The following is a 20,752-nucleotide window of genomic DNA, read 5'->3' on the forward strand; positions in this document are numbered from 1 at the left end:
TGAAAACAGAGAGGAAGACATCCCAAGCCTGTCTTTTCTTCCTCTTCCTACAGACACCATCTTGACAACACCTGAGAACTCTTGGTAAGGCCACCATCATCCTCTGATATGTCCCTAGTCTGATCCTTGAACTTAAGCTTACGAAAATTGTATCTAATATGAAAGCCCATCAAGCTACCATCCAAGTAGAATGGAACCTTGGAGTTTCTTCTTATGCTTTTATGTTACTTCTGTATCTGGTGGAATTTAGACAAGTCATGCAGCCTTCTGTGGGTAACCCCCCCCCAAACCCTCTGTTTTTCCCCCTCTGTAATGAAAGGGGCATGCTTTGATATTATTGTTTCTGAATCGCGTGTATACCATGTCGTTCACCAAAGGAGCACAAGGAGGTGTACATAAATCTCTTCCCACCCCAATTTTCCCCATTCATCAACGCTGTGAGGTAGGTTAGGCTGAGAGTAGGTGACTGTCCCAAGGTCACCTAGCACATTTCATGACAGAGAGCAGATATTAACATGTATCTCCCCATTCATAGTCCAACATTCTAACCACCATACAACACTTGTATCCATTGAAATGAGCATTGCTTTCTTTTCCACTGGGGGGGGAAAGTATTGGATTGTGTGTGTGTGTGTGTGTGTGTCATTTTTTTAGGTCCAGAGATATGTAACTTGAGAGTGTGCTCACCACCCTGCCCCCCAAAAGCTTGTTAAATTTGGAACACTTCACCACCTAACAAATTACATTACAGGGGCAGTTTGTTTCTGAAACTACTTACCTGCATTTGGCATCACCATGAAGTTCCTGCTGGGACTCGCCATTGGCTTTCTGCTTGTGACTACAGGTAAGTAGGGATGTGAGAATCTGTCAATTTCAGTTTTCCCCAGTTCTGAATGTGTCCATTTCAGTTTCTTCCATTTTTATGCTTGCATTTTTGTGCGGACTCTTTTGAAACTGCATCGCAACATTTGGAGATGTGCAGATGTTGAAGGATAGATGTTTCAGTTTGTGTATTGTGATGAATGAAGAAGGCTTGCATTTTTATTTTTATTTTAAAGTGAGCTGAAGCAAATTTCTGTCCCATCCCTGGAGGTTAGGAATGCTCCCGTGGCCATGCCATCTGGTGTTACATTGTTATGGGAACCAGTATAGCTCCTTTGTGCTGGGGAAGGAAGAATTTTACATAATGTGGGGGTAGAAAACTAAGGTTCTCCAGCCATGATGGTTCAGGCTGATAAGAGGCTTAAGGACCACACACTCCATCCTAGTGCTAGACCCTTTACCACCAGCTTCCAACCCAGAGGGAGGTCACTGTAGTATTGAAGATGCTGGTGCTAGCCCCTCAGTTCAGCCTGGTCCCCTTCAAAGAGGTGGTAGGACCAGTTCAAACTGGAGATGTTTTATTCAAGTGGAAGGGCAAGCTTGCTAGGGACTCAGGAGAGGGCCTTCTCGATGGCTGTTCCTCCTTGTTGCCCTTCCACCAGCAGGTAGCTGGTGAAATGTGGACTGAATGAGGTAACTGTTAGGTGGATTTGTAGCTGGTTGACTGACCGAACCCAAAGAGTACTCATTAATGGTTCCTCGTCATCCTGGAAAAAAGTGAAAAGTGGGGTGTCGCAGGGGTCTGTCTAGGGCCCATTGTTGTTCAAAATCTTTATAAACGGCTTGGATGAAGGAACTGAGGGGATGCTCATCAAATTTGCAGATGACACCAAACTGGGAGGGGTAGCTAATGATGGAGAAGATAGAATCAGGATTCAAAATTTCCTTAAAAGATTGGAGAACTGGGCCCAAACTAATCAAATGAATTGCAATAGGGACAAATGTAAGGTTCTGCACATAGGCAGGGAGAACCAACTGCATAGATATAAGATGGGGGACATTTGGCTTACTAGCAGTACACATGAAAAGGGTCTAGGGTCTTGGTGGACCACAAGCTTAACACAAATCAGCCACGTGATGCAGCTGCAAAAAAATCTAAAGTTATTCTAGGCTGCATCAAGTATAGTATCCTGATCAAGGAAAGCCATAGTCCTGCTCTATTCTGCCTCTATTCTGTCACTGCCTCTATTCTGCCACTGAGGACAGGCTCCTAGGCTCACTCTGGAGAAGGCAGACGGGAAGAAAACTGAAGAGGAGTTGTTCTGTCCACTCCGAAGCTAAGCATTGGTGCTTCAATTTCAAGAGAATGGTGTGCAAGTTCTGTTACATACAGTGCAACTTCAAGACCACTTAAGTCACTATTTAAAAAAGATACAGGAGCACTCCAATTCATTTGTCCATGGATGTGCACAGAAAATAGTAGACACAGCTGAAAGGGAATACCTGGAGATCTGCATTGATCATTGTAATGGGTCCCCAAAAATATATATTGTTGCATTGTTATAAGATTATTGTATGAACATAGAAGGTTCTACATTCTTAGAAGGGGCGTAAATGAGATGTTGCACTTCTGAATTTGCTACTACCCTCCTGAATGGCACGAACTGTTTGCCCTTTTCCAGGTGCTTCTTTGAAGTGTGAAGTTTGTATGGGCAGTGGCAACAGCTGTTCTGGCCCCATGGAGACCTGCGACAATGACACCTGCGTCATCTCTGTATCTGAAATCACTGTAGGTGAGTGAAAAGGACCGCAAATCTGAGCCTGTGAATAGCATAAAAGGTAAAGGGACCCCTGACCATTAGGTCCCGTCATGACCGACTCAGGGGTTGCGGCGCTCATCTCGCATTATTGGCCGAGAGAGCCAGCGTACAGCTTCCAGGTCATGTGGCCAGCATGACAAAGCTGTTTCTGGTGAACCAGAGAACCTCACGGAAACGCCGTTTACCTTCCCGTACCTATTTATCTTTCTCTTGGTATCCTCTGCTCTGGTCCATTATTGGGGTCCAAGGATTACTCACACATGAAGGTGGCAGATGGCTGAATGGAAGGACCTTGAGTAAGAGGCAAAGAAGGAAGGACTTCCCCACATGAGAAACTGGGAGAAGAAAGGAAAGCTCCCCGGTTAGAGCTGGAAGGATTCACCATTTTCGGTGTGAGAAAAGGATTAAGAAATACATTTGAGAGAGAACTCTACATTTTCTTATCTCTTTCTTTCTCTGGTGTTGTTTTTCTTAAGATTAGTTTCTTTAATTTCATTGTATTATGAAAAAGCTTTAATAAAAATCTTATGGGGAGAAAAAAGAACCTAAGTAGAACACTATCAGATCAGGTCAAAAGACCAATCTGTTCTCACCATTGCCAACCAGATGCCCATGGAAAGCTTGCAATCAGAACCTCAATGCAACAACACATTTCTCATTTCTAATTCCTGGCAGCTGGCTCTCAGAGGCATAGCCATTATGGCTAGCAGTGAATGATAACCTTATCTTCATCTAACAATGGCTTGCGCAGGCCGCATCCAGCCCCCGGGCGTAGTTTGGGAACCCCTGTTTTAAGCCCTCTTGAGCTTGGAAATGGATGCATTAAATAGAGGAGAATTTCATATCTTCTTTTAAAATTAGAACTGGGTTTGGGATTTTCTGGCTAAGGAAACTAACAGAGGCAAAACCTAACCCTTCATCCTTCATTCCACCCCTGCAGGTGGAATGCAAACTCAGATAATAGCTAAAAGCTGTGGATCGTCCAACATCTGCAAAGACAGAACACAACTCCTCAACTTTGGGCGAGGGCAAGAACTAAGGACAGGACTCGCTTGCTGTGTAGGGGATGCCTGCAAAACTGCAACTCCTCAAGGTAAGGCAAACTTCACCAGGGCTAGCCCAAGAAATTGTACTTCCTGAAGTGAAGGATGAGGTGGCCTGGTGAATGTGCACAAGGTCTGGTTGTTGTGCACAATAAAAACACTTAACTTGTGCTACTCTTAACATATGGGGGAGGGGTAATAAACAGGGAAGTCAAAGGGAAATGAATGCATTAAGTATAGGTATAGGTGTGGGCAATTCAGTTAGAGCTGGATCGTATGCAAAATGAGCCTAATAATCCTTTACAAAGGTGCTAAAACTATCAACTTGTTAGTTTGGAGTTAATAAACACCAGTACAGGATAGGAAACAATGGTCTCCATTCAGAATGACGTGAAATGAATTGTGCTTCTTGGTGAAGCTGTTTCACAGTGGAGCCTCCCTTTGAAATTGTTCTTTACACACACCTGTTCCCAACAATTAGGGGCATGAATTCAGGCTCATGGTAGGAGAAGGTAGGAGAACAAACCAAGCCATATATAAGACAATGGGACAGAACAATAACAATAACAATTTATTTGTACTCTGCCCATCAGACTGGGTTGCCCCAGCCACTCTGGGTGGCTTCCAACATATATAAAAACAAAATAAATCATTAAAAAAAATTTAAAACTTCCCTATGCAGGGCTGCCTTCAGATGTCTTCTAAAGGTAATTTAGTTCCTCATCTCCTTGATATCTGCTGGGAAGGCCCTCTGCCTGGTTCCCTGTAGCTTCATTTCTCGCAGTAAGGGAGCCAGGAGGTCTTCAGTGTCTGGGCTGAATGATGGGGCTGGAGATGCTCCTTCAGGTATACAGGGCCATGGCCATTTAGGGCTTTAAAGGTCAGCACCAACACTTTGAATTGTGCTCAGAATTCAGGAGAAGATGTACTGTAGAATTTTTCCCTTTGCACTTGTGGGTTAGAATGAGGGAGGAACACGGATTTCCATACTCTTCAGAAATTGTGTCTATGTTTTCAAAATGTGAGGTTTGCTTGTGTTCTGCTCTTGCCCCACGCTTTCTTGACACAGGTCCACACTTTCCTAGTCCATAGAATCATAGAGTTGGAAGAGACCACAAGGGCCATCCAGTCCAACCCCCTGCCAAGCAGGAAACACCACCAAAGCCTTCTTGACATATGCCTGTCAAACCTCTGCTTAAAGACCTCCAAAGAAGGAGACTCCACCACACTCCTTGGTAGCAAATTCCACTGCCGAACAGCTCTTACTGTCAGGAAGTTCTTCCTAATGTTTGAGCATTTTCTTTTCCCCGCCTCTTTCCCCAGGAAAACACAATCTTTACTGCTGAATCGGAGCAAACAGCAATTCAGGTTTTCCACTGACTGTCATTTGCTCCAATCAGTGGTAAGTATTGTGATTTCCTGGGGGAAAAGGCAGGGGAAAGAAAAGTCTGGAAATCTCACTTCAGATGCTATGACAGTGATGTAGCTCAGCCTGGTGGCTACCTGTGTCTGTTTACAGAAGTTGTTGAAATGACCTTACCTGCAATAGACCTTTAGACTCTAAATGGGAGGACTTGAGGAGTCTCTGTGGTTTTTTGTCTGGAACCCTCCAGCTCTGAAGAACGGGCAGCTCAAACACCTCTGGCTGGGGAGATGCTGACAATATGGATTCCTCATGCACTGGGCTTCTGGGAAAGTGGTGCCATCAGCAGTTGGTGAGGATATTAATTCCTTCACCTGTTCTGCCACCTTCTCAGAATCCATCATGCCATCCCCTTGACATTTGGGGAGGGGGTGTGACCCGTGACTATTACAACTTCCTAGTAAAATAGAGGACTGCTAAACCACAGAGCCTAGGGCTTGCCGGTCAGAAGGTCGGCGGTTCGAATCCTCACAGTGGGGTGAGCTCCCGTTGTTCGGTCCCAGCTCCTGCTAACCTAGCAGTTCGAAAGCACATCAAAGTGCAAGTAGATAAATAGGTACCACTCTGGCAGGAAGGTAAACAGTGTTTCCATGTGCTGCTCTGGTTTGCCAGAAGCGGCTTAGTCATGCTGGCCACATGACCCGGAAGCTATCTGTGGACAAACGCCGGCTCCCTTGGCCTATAGAGCGAGATGAGTGCTGCAACCCCAGAGTCATCCATGACTGGACCTAATGGTCAGGAGTACCTTTACCTTTAGTTCAAAACTATGTTCTCCTCTGCATCCATTTCCTTGCTTGCTTCACTCTCCCAACCAATGGGCTTTTACGAATTGGTTTCAGTGCCTCCACGCATCAACCAACCCAATGGGAAGCAGTGCCCAGCCTGCTATTCTTTGCTCTCTGGTGTTTGCGATACCAATGAGACGGTGGACTGCGTTGGACCACAGAACAACTGCCTTGAAATGGCTGTGACCGTTTCTTATGGTAATTCAAATTTCAAATTCACAATGTGCCATTGAAGGAGAGTCAGTGTCCTATATCTATTCTGTTCAGGCAAACTGAAATGCAGGGTGAAAAGCAACTGATGGAATCAGTTGCATGTACATAAAAACAGGCATAAAACACATTGGTGGAATCAGTACTCATGGTGCTACATAGCCCTCTCAACAGTTTGCCTCTGATTTCTGCCCCTCCAAAACATTTATCTTTCCTATTCAGTGAGCTCATGCCACATACACTCTCTGAGACTAAAGAAGCCATAGAATCATAGAACTGTAGAGTTGGAAGGGACCATGAGGGTCATCTAGTCCAACCCCACTGCAACGCAGGAATCTTTTACCCAATGTGGGGCTCAAACCTACAACCCTGAGGTCAAGAGTCTCATTCTCTACCCACTGAGATATCCTTCCTTACTTATTAGGTTACTGGACTCATTAGGTTAAGTAAATTATAGAGCAAAGACTCGGTGGATATAGGCAACTCTTGTTGTAGTATATGTAAAATACATGAGAATTGGAAGGGGTATCAGGGATCCTTCAGCAACTGACTTGGCATGTTGTTGTTGTTGTTGTTTGTTGTTGTTGTTAGAATATATATACCACCCTATACCCGGAGGTCCCAGGGTGCTTTGCAGAATACACTTTTATATAAAATACTTTTTACAAAGATGTATTTTCACCATAAAGATGCAGAAGACCCACTTGATTTCAGAAAATGACTACATGGGGATCACATAGTCTAAAGCCATCTACATTGATAAGTTTATATGGACTTACTTTGGTCTGTTTTTTGTTTTTGTTTTTTTAGCATTGTTATGCTGCAATGCTGTAAATACATTTGGGAATAATCCCCACTGATCTCAATAAGGCTTTCTTCTGAGCAGACATGCATAGGATTGCTGTTAATAGACTCATTAATTAGCCTTTGCTACACAAAGTAGAAGATATCAATACAGTGGTACCTCAGGTTACAGACGCTTTAGGTTACAGACACTTCAGGTTACAGACTCCACTAACCCAGAAATACAGGTGAAACTCAGAAAATTAGAATATCGTCGAAAAGTGCATTTATTTCAGTAATGCTACTTTTTACTTATTATTTTACTTTTAATTTTTGCAAATGCTTTCTTTTGGAAATTCCACAGCAATAAAACAAATAGTTACAATAACTCAAAAATAAACAAAAATAAACATTGCCATTACATTTCATTAATTACATTCCATTTATAATTGACCTGCCTAACAACAAAAAATTACAATTACAACAAATAAAGGCTTGACATACCTTGCTTTGCATGTCATGCATCTATCTGATATATTAGTTTCACCTTTCAAGTTGCGTTACTAAAATAAATGCACTTTTCGACGATATTCTAATTTTCCGAGTTTCACCTGTAGTACCTCAGGTTAAGAACTTTGCTTCAGGATGAGAACAAAAATTGTGTGGCGGCAGCGGGAGGCCCCATTAGCTAAACTGGTACCTCAGGTTAAGAACAGTTTCAGGTTAAGAACCGACCTCCAGAACGAATTAAGTTCTTAACCCGAAGTACCACTGTAAGAGCAACATCAGGTAACGGGATTTCAGAGGTGTGGTTGTGCTAGTCTGTTGCAACTGAGGTCAAGTGGCCGTGAAACGTAAGAGATAGAAAGAGAGCCTGTGATAATTCTATAGGCCAAACCATGCCTGCCAATTCTTATAGCGCAAAGCATGGAAAATGTCTTGGGACTTGGGCAGAGACGGAAGTTGTTTGTGGAATCCAGGACTCATCAAATACATCTTCCTTCCCATATCCAGGAACTGTCATCGTCAACGTTGTTCAGAAGGGTTGTGCCACTAAGGGGTTTTGTGATGGCTTAAAACTAGGCGAAACCACCGTATCAGGCTTTTACTCTCACATCACAAAAGCTGAATGTGTGCCAGCCTCACGGCCAGAATGATGACTTCATCAGCTGCCTTCTCAGGATTTGGGGGCTTCTGCCACTGAAGAACCGATTCTGATCCACCTGGTTTGCTGCTGCATTGGGGGGGGGGGCTCTGCTTAAACACCTCTGTATCACTTATCTGCAACTTCATCCAAAAATGATTTCTACCTCCCAGGGGGAGAATGATGCCCTCTTTGAGTGAAACAAATAAATCATAATTTGCATGAAAACTGTCCCCTTGTTCTGCTAGAGCAGAAATGGGGAATCCTGTGGTCCTCCAGGTGCCAAGTGACAAGTGGGCAGGGCCACTCATCTGTCAATCACTTGACATCATTATGCTGGTTATATAGGGAGATTTTTCAAAGGAAAATAAAAAAAGAATTATACAACTTTTTCCAATTAACATTCAGTTCATATTCGACTTCCCCTCTCCCCATCCATGGTTTCCCCACATTTTCTAATATCAGGGCATATTATAGTTCTTCTATATATTATCTCCTCCAAAGTATTCTCAGACATGTATTTTACTGTTCTTACACCAAACCTTTTAGCTTGTTTACATTTAAATAATATTAATCTACAAACATTTTCCAATCCTCCTTAAACACAGTATCATCTTGATCTCTAATTTTACTACTTAGACTTGCTAATTCAGCATATTCCATGAGTTTCAACTGCCAATCGTCTTCAGTGGGCACTGCCTCATCTTGCCATTTTTGCTCATAGATTATTCTTGCTGCAGTAGTGGGATATAAAAATAAGTTCATCTGGATTTTTTGTACATCTGTCCCAGTTATGCCTAAAAGAAAAGCCTCTGGGTTTTTCTTGGGGAAAGTCTCACTGAATATTTTTTTAAAGGTAAAGGTACCCCTGACCGTTAGGTCCAGTCGCGGATGACTCTGATGTTGCACACTCATATCGCTATATAGGCCGAGGGAGCCTGCGTTTGTCCACAGACATCTTCCGAGTCATGTGACCAGCATGACTAAGCTGCTTCTGGTGAACCAGAGCAGCACACAGAAACGCTGTTTACCTTTCTGCTAGATAGGTACTTTTTATCTACTTGCACTTGATGTGCTTTTGAACTGCTAGGTGGGCAGGAGCTGGGACTGAACAAAAGAAGCTCACCCCGTCACAGGGATTTGAACTGCTGACCTTCCAATCAGCAAGCCCTAGGCTCTGTAGTTTAGATTATGACCCACGTCTCGAGCCCAATGAATCATAGCAGCACTTGCCATCATTATGAAGCCAGATGGCAACCTCAGAAGGGCTCATTATCAGTGTCCATTAGCTGATTGGTGCTAACATTCCACTTTCAAGGGACCCATATTGAAGCCATAGTTTGTATTCAATGATAGTCAATGCCTTAGGTTGTACTCCCAGTACGTTTCCGAGCACAATTCAAAGTGTTGGTGCTGACCTTTAAAGCCCTAAACGGCCTCGGTCCAGTATACCTGAAGGAGCGTCTCCACCCCCATCGTTCTGCCTGGACACTGAGGTCCAGTGCCGAGGGCCTTCTGGGGGTTCCCTCATTGTGAGAAGCCAAGTTGCAGGGAACCAGGGAGAGGGCCTTCTCGGTGGTGGCGCCCGCCCTGTGGAATGCCCTTCCATCAGATGTCAAAGAGAAAAACCGCTACCAGATTTTTAGAAGACATCTGAAGGCAGCCCTGTTTGGGGAGACTTTTAATGTTTAATAGATTATTTTATTTCATTTTTCTGTTGGAAGCCGCCCAGAGTGGCTGGGGAAACCCAGCTAGATGGGCAGGGTATAAATAATAAATAATAATAATAGTTGTTCTTGTTGTTGTTGTTGTTGTTATAAATGTGTTTGTGAGAGGGGGGCTATGGGTTTGTTTTGTTTTATTCTTCCCTTTACAATATTATGTAATATATTATTATTATTAATATTATTATTATTATTACTACTACTACTACTACTACCCAAAGCCAACCAAGAAGGGACATCACTGTAATAAAAAGGCCATCAGGAATATCAGTGAAGCTGGTCGGAAATGGACTTCCCTATATAAAACTGATTGAGGTGTATAGAGAGAGAAATTATCTTGCATTGCTCTTTAGCTAGTTTTTATTGGTCATCACAAAGCAGCAGTCAATGTCCTCTTTGGGAGGAAATTACGTTAGAGAAGATTGCAGACACAGAGGGAACAACTTGTGGCATCTCCCTAGGCTTTTAATTGATTCTCAGTAGGGCTCATCTTCTTAGAAGCAATATCCTTGCCACCTAGTACAGGAAGATTATAACACAATCTCTGGTAGGATCAATAGTTAGGAGGAAGTCAGGTGGCTGGTGATTCATTCAAGCTGAAATGGGAGCTGGTGTGCACTCAGCTTTCGTAATATCAGAATAAACCCCTGCAGTAGCTGATCTGCCCACTTTCGCAGCACAGGCAGGTTGGGAAGCACAGCCATTCATGGTGATGTGGAAGGTGAATTTACCTGGAAATGAAAAGTTCAGGGTCAGGAGAAAGAGCTAAACAGAGAGCAGGAGAGAAAGAGGGAGAGAGAAGTAACCTGGCCTCACAATGGTAGCTATTTCGTATCCATGTCAACGGAGGCCTTGTTCAAAACCTAGGAGACTGGATATTCAAGGAAATTTATCCTAAACCAACAAAGGGGTGAAAGAATAGAAAACACCAGCCCAGGATCTGAGAGTCTGTGGCCCTCCAGGTGTTGCTGGACCCCGACTTTCATTAGCCCCAGCCAACGTGGCCAATGGTCACGGATGGTGGGAAGTGTGGACCAACCTTGTGGACAAAAAAAAGTACTGTGCTTAGTTAAACTATGGAATTTGTGATGGCCAACAAATGGGGTGGCTTTAAAAGAGGATTAGACAAATTCATGGAGGGCAAGGCTATATGTGGTGACTAGCCACAAAGGCCATGTTCTACCTCCACCATTGTAGGCAGTAGGCTTTTGAAAACCGCTTGCTGGGAATCACAAGCAGGGAGACTGCTGTTCTGCTCATGTCCCTCTTGTGGGCTTCCCATAGGAATCTGGTTGGCTACTGTGACAACAGGATGCTGTCCAGTAGATGGGCATTTGGCCTGATTCAGCAGTGCCTATTCTTATATGTTCTTAACACCAGAAGGTACACAAGATCCCGATTCTTGCCCAGAAATTTGGGGTGAGCAGATGAACTATTTCCACTCCATGTCTGTTTCATGGCATGGAATGGTCACTTTTAATAAGGTATTTCCTTTTGACTTCACTCTTTGCATTCCCCACCCGCTCCAATGTGTGTAGTTGCAACGAAAGATAGCACATCGGGCATCTGATGAAGGGGTCCGTGGTCCATGCAAGCTGATGCCATAATTAATTTGTCAGCGTTGAAGGTGCTACTAGAATTGTAGAGTTGGAAGAGACCACAAGGGTCATCTCCTGCAATGCAGGAGCCTTTTGCCCAACATGGGGCTCAAACCCACAACCCTGAGATTAAGAGTCTTATGCTTTACGGACAGAGCTAGCAGGTAACCATTGTAGCAGTTTGACCAGGGGCTCTAGCTAATCTCTACTTGCAGGCCTACAATGCAGAATTACCATATGTGACTTTTTCCTCCATTTCAAGGCAGTAGTCCTCGGTTCCAATGCAATCCACGGTCTCTGTTTCACAACCACCGGGTAAGAAAGAGTAGCAGCCTGGGCATTGCTTGCCATTAGGTTTGTTCAATGCTGGTGACACTGAAATCATATAGAGAGGGAAATGGTAAATGGTCAGCTTGTTAGGCAAAGCAAAGTTGGCAGCTCACACAATTCAGCTACACCCTCCATTCCCCGCCCCAGGCAGCACACATGTGTGGATGCTTCCAATTCTCACCATCTACTTTTCTTGCTGGATTTTAAAGTTACAAATGTAGGAAGTTGCAAACACCAGGAAGTTACAAACATATGAGGCTGCCCATGAAGACATTCGGAAAACATCAATAAGTACTGACTATGGTGACCGTAAAACGAAGAGATCAAAATGATGAACTTTCTATGGAAAACTGGAGGCCTGTTTTGGGGGGGCGGAGATCTGATGAAGTATTATAGTGATATGAAGTCGCAAGCAGGATTTGAGATATGAGTGGTGGAAAAATGAAACAAAAAACAATAAAATGTATTAGGGGGGTTGGTAACAAGTATAAGGCAGCAACTAAGAATAGGAACAAAAACATCAGGAAGGGAAGGGTGGGAGGTCAAAAAGAAAAATCTAAGAGAATGGCATGTTGCCTGTGAAGTAGATTTGTTAAAATCTTTGAAAAATTAATAAAAATCAATTAAAAACAAAAGTACTGAATATGGCTTCCAGAATTCTGATGGTGCAGCCCTGTAAAGACATATCATGAATTTTAAGAGTTTTATTAGCTGCTTGTTTTCCCCCCAACATCTCTCTCTATATATAAAAATGTAAAAGGTCCATGTAAGTGGGCATCCACTTTTCTCCCAAACTGCTTGACCAATTGGGTTGAAATGTTGACACAAGGTTCCAGACCAATGTGGGCGTGTTTGCATACACTTATATTACATAGATGGGACACCTAAGGCAGGTAAAAACATGATTTTAGGTAAAAACAACAACACAGCGCCCTCCAGTGGACATCAAAGGAACTGAAGCCATTTCCTTTGGTATACCGCCATCTGCTGGATGCCAACACAGCCTCAGCTGCTGCCATTAGCTGCAGACTATCGGTAACATCACAGAAGACCACGGCAACCAACTGAATATGGGCCTTTAACAGAAATCAACAGCAATGCCCAGCATTGCCCAGCCAAGAGAACCAGCTAGGCCACAGGGGTTTGCAAGGGGGAGAGATAGAGGGGTTGAGGTGACGAGTGCCATCACGTGGAAGGAAGATGACGTCACAAAGCTTGGGGAACAGAGAGAAGGGGTTGTGCCGTCATGTGACTGGGGTGAGGAACGGGGGCATTTAGTGGAGGAGGGCCCTGCCTTTGAGGAGGGTGGGTCGGGATGGGTGGGGGGATTTCACAGAACACACTTGGGTAGGGGAGACAAGGTTGGGATGGGGCGGAATTTTAAACAACACACGTATTGGGGGGAATGATTGTATGCAAAATGAAGGGGGACTCTGAAGGTTAGGGGACTCTGAAGGGGGGCTCTGAAGGCCCATTTAACAGACTGAGCCACAGCAACGCGTGGTCGGGCCAGCTAGTAATACATAAACATGGAAGACCATAGGAAGCTATGTTAAACTGAATCAAACCATTGGTCCATTTAGCTTCATAATGTCTATATTGCCAATCAGTGGCTATCCAGGGTTTGAGGCAGGAGACATTCCCAAACTTACCTGGAAAAGTCAGAGATCAAACCTGGAACCTTTTGCATGCAAAGCAATTGCTCTAGTTCTGAGATACATCTCCAGACAACATAGGAGCATATGTCACACCCCTTCCCCAAAATGCACCTGGGGCCACACACACACCCAGCCCCCCGCTACACCACTGGGCCATGTGGGCACTGGTAACTTCCCCCAGGTATGCCCCTGTGGACAATACCATAAGTCTGGCCATAATTATTTGGCCCACAGCGGGGTAGGGGAGATAAGAATATGGCCCACCGGTCACGTCCAGATTCCCACATCTGTTTTAAAGGGACAGAAGAACTTTCCAGGTTGTATGATCACTGGCAACTCACGGATACTTACGTTGAGGAGATACTGTCCTGCAAGCATCTCCCGCGCAACAGGTGATGTGGGACCGAATGTATTTCCCCTGCCCAAAATTCATGTACGTTGGGGGGCTGTTGCAAACACTTGAGGATGCACAGCTCTTTGAGACTGACTGTGTTGTCGCTTCACCTGCACAGGAAGAAAAATGGGATTTGGTTAGAAAGCTGCAGCCACCAACTATTCTCATCTTATACCGGTGCATATTAGCTTTGTATAGCTAGGTAGAAATTCCTCGGGGGGGGGGAGGGATCGTCTGGGTTGTTCCTATGGGTGTTTCTGCAGCACAGGATCCTCCAGATTCAAAGCTTATCGGCACCATTCTTTTTCTTGTTCTTCTTTTTCTTCTTTCAATATATGAATATTGGTAGCTCAGTTTTTACACAAGTGCACACACACAAGACTGCTGCCCCTGCTTGATCTGCCCATCAACCTCACCTACCTCTTTCATAGAATCATAGAATCATAGAGTTGGAAGAGACCACAAGGGCCATCCAGTCCAACCCCCTGCCGAGCAGGAAACACCACCAAAGCATTCTTGACATATGCCTGTCTAGCCCCTGCTTAAAGACCTCCAAAGAAGGAGACTCCACCACACTCCTTGGTATCAAATTCCACTGCCGAACAGCTCTTACTGTCAGGAAGTTCTTCCTAATGTTTAGCTGGAATCTTCTTTCTTGTAGTTTGACTCCATTGCTCCATGTCCGCTTCTCTGGAGCAGCAGAAAACAACCTTTCTCCCTCCTCTATATGACATCCTTTCATATATTTGAACATGGCTATCATATCACCCCTTAACCTTCTCTTCTCCAGGCTAAACATATGCAGCTCCCTAAGCCGTTCCTCATAAGGCATCATTTCCAGGCCTTTGACCATTTTGGTTGCCCTCTTCTGGACACGTTCCAGCTTGTCAGTATCCTTCTTGAACTGTGTTGCCCAGAACTGGACACAGTACTCCAGGTGAGGTCTGACCAGATAACCAACTGTCAGGGACTGGCAGAGGAGAAGGACTAGTGGGGACTGCCTCCCCACCCTGACCCTTCCAGGGAGGAGAAAAAGAAAGACAGTGTAGATTTACAACAGTGGCTTGCGGAGGTCACAGCTCAGAGGCAGATGCAAGGAAATGTTGGAAAATAATGGGAGAGGAGGGGCAGGCAGAGCCAGAGCAGCAGCTGGCTGACATATTGTCACTAGAAAGCATTCCAGACCCACTATCTCCCAGAACCTGGCAGGCATTGAAAGTAGGAGAGCAAAGAGCTCGAAAACAAAGGGCACTTAGCAGCATCTGTAGAGGTGACAAATGAGGAAGTGGGAGAGACGGGGGGTGGAGATTCACTTGGGACAATGCCATTATCCAAGAGGCTGGGTTCTACAGCCTCTCTGTAAAGTCTGAAATAAAAAGGACTGAAAGAAACTTTTCCTTGTCTTCATACTTTCCTGGGCAACCAGCCCAGGATGCTGACAGCATCCTGACACCACCCTTCCACCACACCTGACTAAACCCCTGTCCCATTTTCATCCCACCCGTGCCTACCTGCCCCACAACTCACTCCAAGTCCCTCCCCTCCCATCTTGCCTTAAGTCCCTCATCCTCCCCTCTTCCTCCTCTCTCAGCAAACTGCAGCGTTACAACAGCCTTATATTTTTATGTATATAGGGATACACAAACACAAGCATCCCTTCTCTTTCTCTTGCCAACCATTAGATGTTAGGAGTCATGCTAGTTTAGTGCTCAGTCCCTGGCTCTGTCGTGCCAAAGGCATAAGGCTAGTTGCTGTCAAACTCTTGTTCTGAATGAGCAAATTAAGTCCTCGCTTTGCTGTTAAGTGTGCAGAGCTCTTGCTTCTCATTTGAGCTGTAGACTTAATAGAGGCTGTAAAGATCTGGGAGCACAACAACTTCCCCTGCCCACCCTTGCTGCAAGGAGGCATTTCTGGACTTGTCTGTCTCAGACGACCAACCTAATGAGGTTTCTGTGAAGGCAATGACACAGGTATCTTGGCCAGCATCACAGTTCTCCATCCTGCCAGCACAGCTGCTGCCAAGGCCACTGCAGACTTCACATTCCAGAGAAGTGCCTGGTGGAGAGAAAGCGACACAGTATCATATCCATTTGCACGGGTCTCCCATGCATTACCTCCTTCAGCAACATGAACCTTCATGCATTCACAAGGCAAGGTGTGACCACAGACCACAAGACTATCACCAGCACATAACTCTGGCATTGAAAAGTAAGCAGGGGCTGTCTATATGCTATTGGGTCAGCTTCAAGGTTATTGTGTTCTTTTACAAGCACTGTAACAATTTGGGTCTAGGGCAGTGATGGCCAAACTTGGCCCTCCAGCTGTTTTGGGACTACAATTCCCATCCTCCCTGACCACTGGTCCCTATTAGCTGGTCCCCAAAACCACTGGCCCCCAAAAAATCTGGAGGGCCAAGTATGGCCATCACTGGTCTTGGGACTCAGTTACATTAGTCAAAAAAACAATGCTTTGAATGCATTATAAACATGCAACACCAGACGGCACCAGAGAGCAAACAAATTTTCTATGCCATTTTTACATAGGGTTTTTTTCTTTTGTTTTGTTGTAACGATTTAATTTCTGACTTATTTATAGTGGGGTTTTTTCCTTTGTGTAGATCCACCCCAGGAGACCTCAAGGACTGCCTAACTCTCCATACTCCTGCCTGATCACTTAAATCTTCAGGGGAGGCACTGTTAGTGGTTCTTATAGTTTTACCTGATTTTTATTTTTATTTTTATTGTTTGCATTGCATCTTTTTAAACAAGTTAGAGACTATTGCAGCTAAGCAATATACAAACTGTTTAATAAAAAAAACAGTATACCAAAAATGGTAAACAGTTAAAGTTCTATGGCTCCCAACCCAGAACCTTAGGGAACACAGTTTGGTGGGGTTGCAGTTCCCATAGGTAAAGGTAAAGGGACCCCTGACCATTAGGTCCAGTTGTGACCGACTCAGGGGTTGCGGCGCTCATCTCGTGTTATTGGCCGAGGGAGCTGCCATACAGCTTCCAGGTCAAGTGGCCAGCATGACAAAGCCACTTCTGGCGAACCAGAGCAGCACACGGAAATGCCGTTGACCTTCCCGCTGTAGCTCTCATAGTTCCCATAGCTCTCATTGACTACATGTTCAGAATGGAATGTGATTTCTGCATAGGGATGGGAGAGACAACCAATTCAGTTCACATTTCAGAACGGAACTCCCTAATTGGCGCTTTCTGAAATGACTTGCGTGGCGATACCCAGATCCCTCCAGGAGTAAATAAAGACACAGGACATGTTGAATAAGGTTAATGGGCATAAAAAGGTCACAGCTTTATTGATTACGGGTGTAGAGAGGTATTGGCTTAGGCATTGGATCTAACCAACTATATCCGACACCAGCCCATTGTGCTGGCAGTCTGTGAAGGGTTAACCACCGTTGGGTGAGCCCTGTGATGCAGATGAGCTAGGAACTCACCCTGGGGCCACCGATAGGGGGCGTGCCTTAGGCCCTCACCTTCCACGGCTTCGGACATGGCCACGCCCCCAGATTCCATAAGGAGTACCCTTCAGCATTTGGGGGGGTGACAGCCATCCCCCCAGCACGTGAAGGGCTTGTGGGTGCCTGCAACCTCCCCTCCTGCTATGCCGGAAGGGACTTTGTGAACTGAAACAGCACCATCCACCGAATTCTGCACTTGTCTGAATTTTGTAGTGCTGCTCTTTGGCCAAGTACTGTGTGTAAAGATGCCTATACCGGGGTTAAGTGTGTATTAAAAATGCACAGGTTACTGAAGAGAACATACAAAAATGCATTACAGAAGGGTGATTGCTTGGGGGGGGGAATGCACATCAAAGCATATTTCACACCAAAATGCTAATGTATATCCTTGAACACTTCTTGAAAATAATTACAATTGCTGGTTAATGTGGAAATGTGAAGAATTCAATTTAAGATGGGAAAAGTGAGAAACTGAGAGGAACCTAAATTGATAGATTTGCCTGTTTGACCCAGTTGAAGCCTGTTTTGGAAAGCTCTTAAACTATCTGCCAGCGAATGGAAAATTGGAAAATAATTTTGTCCTGCCAATGAAGCCCTTTCCCACAGGAGTGCTTGCCAGCCTCTACTGACCTGTCTGTATTAAAACAGAGAAGAGGAAAAATCCCAGGAGTGCTTGCATGTTGATGGGGAAGGGTCACAGAAGAGACAACGAGACTGGTGTATCTGTAATGATATCAACATTCAATCAACTGTTTATCTAAATATCATGTTTAGAGTCTGTGATTCTCCCCCTCTGAAATATACTCAGAGTCTTGTAGTGACTTCATTCACTGTTTTACAAGCTGCAATGAAGTCACTACAGGACTCTGAGTGAAAAGCTTAGTACATAACACCCTCCTTTTTTATCCTATTGTACCCACCCCAAAATGGTAAAGGCCGTAGCTATCATTCTGAAATTTTCCAGGTTCCATCCCCTCTGAAGGGGTGGTCATGCCTGCTCATTGCATCCCGCTCTGACAGAAGATTTTAAAATGTATAGAACAAGGTAGCTCCTGTGTCTGCAAACAGGATTCACTTGGTCCAAAAGGGGGAGAGGAGTTCTAGCTATGTCTAGATTCCCCATTATAATGAACAGGACAATAGAAATTCATTTATACAGAGTGGCTCAGAACCCAGGGCGTATATCAAAGCATAAAAAGCACAGAGTGATTCAAATGCCAATCAGAATTTATTTATTTATTTTAAAAAAGACACAGATACAGAGTACAGTGGTACCTTGGTTTAATAACAGCTTAGTTTATGAACAACTTGGATTAAGAATGCTGCAAACCCGGAAGTGTTTTGTTTGTGAACTTTGCCTTGGAATAAGAACATGTTTCACTTCCTGTTGAGTGTGTTCCATTTGTAAATTGAGTCCCCCACTGCTATGGGATAGCACGCCCTGGTTTAAGAATGCTTTGGTTTAAGAACGGACTTCTGGAATGGATTAAGTTCACAAACCAAGGTACCACTGTAAATGTCTGTGCCAACTCCTAATATATACCAGCAGCTGTTGTACATTGCAAGACAGATACTGGGGTAACTAAATACATTGGGGAGTTTATATGTATAGAGTTGAAGAAGGACTCTAGCTAGAGACAAGGCAGGATAAAGACCAAGGAACTCACCCAAATATCTTGAGCTGCTTTTCCGTTCTGGGGAACAGCTTCTCTGAATTGCAGAATTTGCTTTCTGTTTTTCTCCTGCCTTATCCGTCACTCATATAGGAGTCTTATGTACCATGTTGCTGGAGGGTTTGTTTGTTTTTTATAACACCCACAGAAATAACACTTGATTGTGGTTTCTCCTCTTTCTCCCACAATCCTTTCCCCATTCTGCAAACAAAAGGAAGCCAGCCAACAGCTTGGCACAACAAGGGCAAACACTGAAGGCAGAGACTTCAGTGACTTCTTATCGGCTTTAGAAAGTCAGAGGACAAGTGAGAAGGAGGAAGTACATCCTAGAGGTTGAGAGTAGAGCTTCTGACTTTGAGGATCTCCTGTTCTGAATAGTGGGGGTGGGGTGGGGGGATGACCCATCCATTGTTGCCCCTGCAAGGTCCTCCTTTATGCCCCATTCATTGTTGCCTCTGTAATGTCCTCCACATTCTAAATTGTTGTTGGTTATTATTATTATTAAATTAATTCATTGGTTTTTCAGATTAAACTTTTACAGTCACATATCCAACACACAACATAAAAACTAGATTCCAAGGAATCTCTTGGCCTTCCCACCTCTTTGTGGGTCCTACTGCTAATGATTTCCTCCTGCACCTTCTATGATCATCCAAATCCTTTATCTCTCCATTGTATGCAAAATTCACCATTATACTACAAGTGATATTCCAATCCTACTAATGATTTTAACAGTTTACAATGGACTTTATGATAACTTATAAATTTTCCCCATTCCTTATTTTAAAAAATTGGTCTTCCTGATTTCTGATTCTCTGGTAATTTTTAGCCATTTCAGCATAATCCATCAACTTGTTCTGCCATTCTTTTATCTTCTTTCCATCTCTAAGTTGTTGTTGTTTTTTAAGCACTATTATCAACCCACAACTAACTGTGAATGCAAGCAACCCGAATGTGCTTTAAAAAAATGACACTTGGGCACCAGCCAGTAGATTGACTAGACAGCCATAGGGAGCTGAATCACACCAAGGGCCCCTCTAGCTCAGTACCGGCCCTGCTGTTGGTCTCCACAAGCATCATACAAATAAATGCTAAAAGTTTAAAATGTTCTTCCCACCCCCCACCCCCCACCCCTGCATGTTTGGGCTAAAAGTGAGTCCTGGGTTTGCAAAGGTTGAATGCTGGTGGCAAGATTTCAGATGGAAGTCTTTCTCAGACCTAGGACTCCCCTACAGTTAAAAGTGTTTTAAATATATTATGACACTGTGACACCAGATGATGCTGTAGAACTGAAATCGGAATTTTACATTTTGAGCTATAATATGGGTTTTTAAAGATCATTTTCAGATCATAGAATCATAGAGTTGGAAGAGACCACAAGGGCCATCCAGTCCAACCCCCTGCCAAGCAGGAAACACCATCAAAGCATTCTTGACAGATGGCTGTCAAGCCTCCGCTTAAAGACCTCCAAAGAAGGAGACTCCACCACACTCCTTGGCAGCAAATTCCACTGCCGAACAGCTCTTACTGTCAGGAAGTTCTTCCTAATGTTTAGGTGGAATCTTCTTTCACGTAGTTTGAATCCATTGCTCCGTGTCCGCTTCTCTGGAGCAGCAGAAAACAACCTTTCAACCTCTTCTATATGACATCCTTTTATATATTTGAAGATGGCTATCATATCACCCCTTAACCTTCTCTTCTCCAGGCTATACATACCCAGCTCCCTAAGCCGTTCCCCATAAGGCATTGTTTCCAGGCCTTTGATCATTTTGGGGTTTTTTTTTGGTTTTTTGATCATTTTTTATAGCTGTGTATATGCAGCCCAACTTACAGATCCCAAGGCAGGCTATCCTATACCACT

The 20,752-nt window shown here is 44.2% G+C and overlaps 2 protein-coding genes across 2 annotated transcripts; one reads left to right on the forward strand and one right to left on the reverse strand.

Moving 5' to 3' along the window:
• On the forward strand, positions 1-9,778 carry LOC118087819 (phospholipase A2 inhibitor and Ly6/PLAUR domain-containing protein). The gene is made up of 6 exons (XM_035120832.2): positions 1-84; positions 752-844; positions 2,505-2,615; positions 3,583-3,735; positions 5,948-6,091; positions 7,901-9,778. Exons 2-6 carry the CDS (start codon positions 796-798, stop codon positions 8,041-8,043), a joined length of 600 nt encoding a protein of 199 aa, XP_034976723.1. The 5' UTR covers positions 1-84; positions 752-795; the 3' UTR covers positions 8,044-9,778.
• A 156-nt stretch (positions 9,779-9,934) lies between these two features.
• LOC118087820 (phospholipase A2 inhibitor NAI-like) lies at positions 9,935-18,994 on the reverse strand. The gene is made up of 6 exons (XM_035120833.2): positions 18,886-18,994; positions 17,849-17,941; positions 15,673-15,789; positions 13,692-13,844; positions 11,587-11,727; positions 9,935-10,485 (listed from the first exon to the last, which is right to left on the reverse strand). The coding sequence occupies exons 2-6, from the start codon at positions 17,895-17,897 to the stop codon at positions 10,346-10,348; spliced, it is 600 nt and encodes a 199-aa protein (XP_034976724.1). The 5' UTR covers positions 17,898-17,941; positions 18,886-18,994; the 3' UTR covers positions 9,935-10,345.
• Positions 18,995-20,752: the final 1,758 nt, after the last annotated feature.

The sequence above is a fragment of the Zootoca vivipara genome, chromosome 6 (assembly GCF_963506605.1).
Source record: "Zootoca vivipara chromosome 6, rZooViv1.1, whole genome shotgun sequence".
NCBI lineage: Eukaryota > Metazoa > Chordata > Lepidosauria > Squamata > Lacertidae > Zootoca > Zootoca vivipara.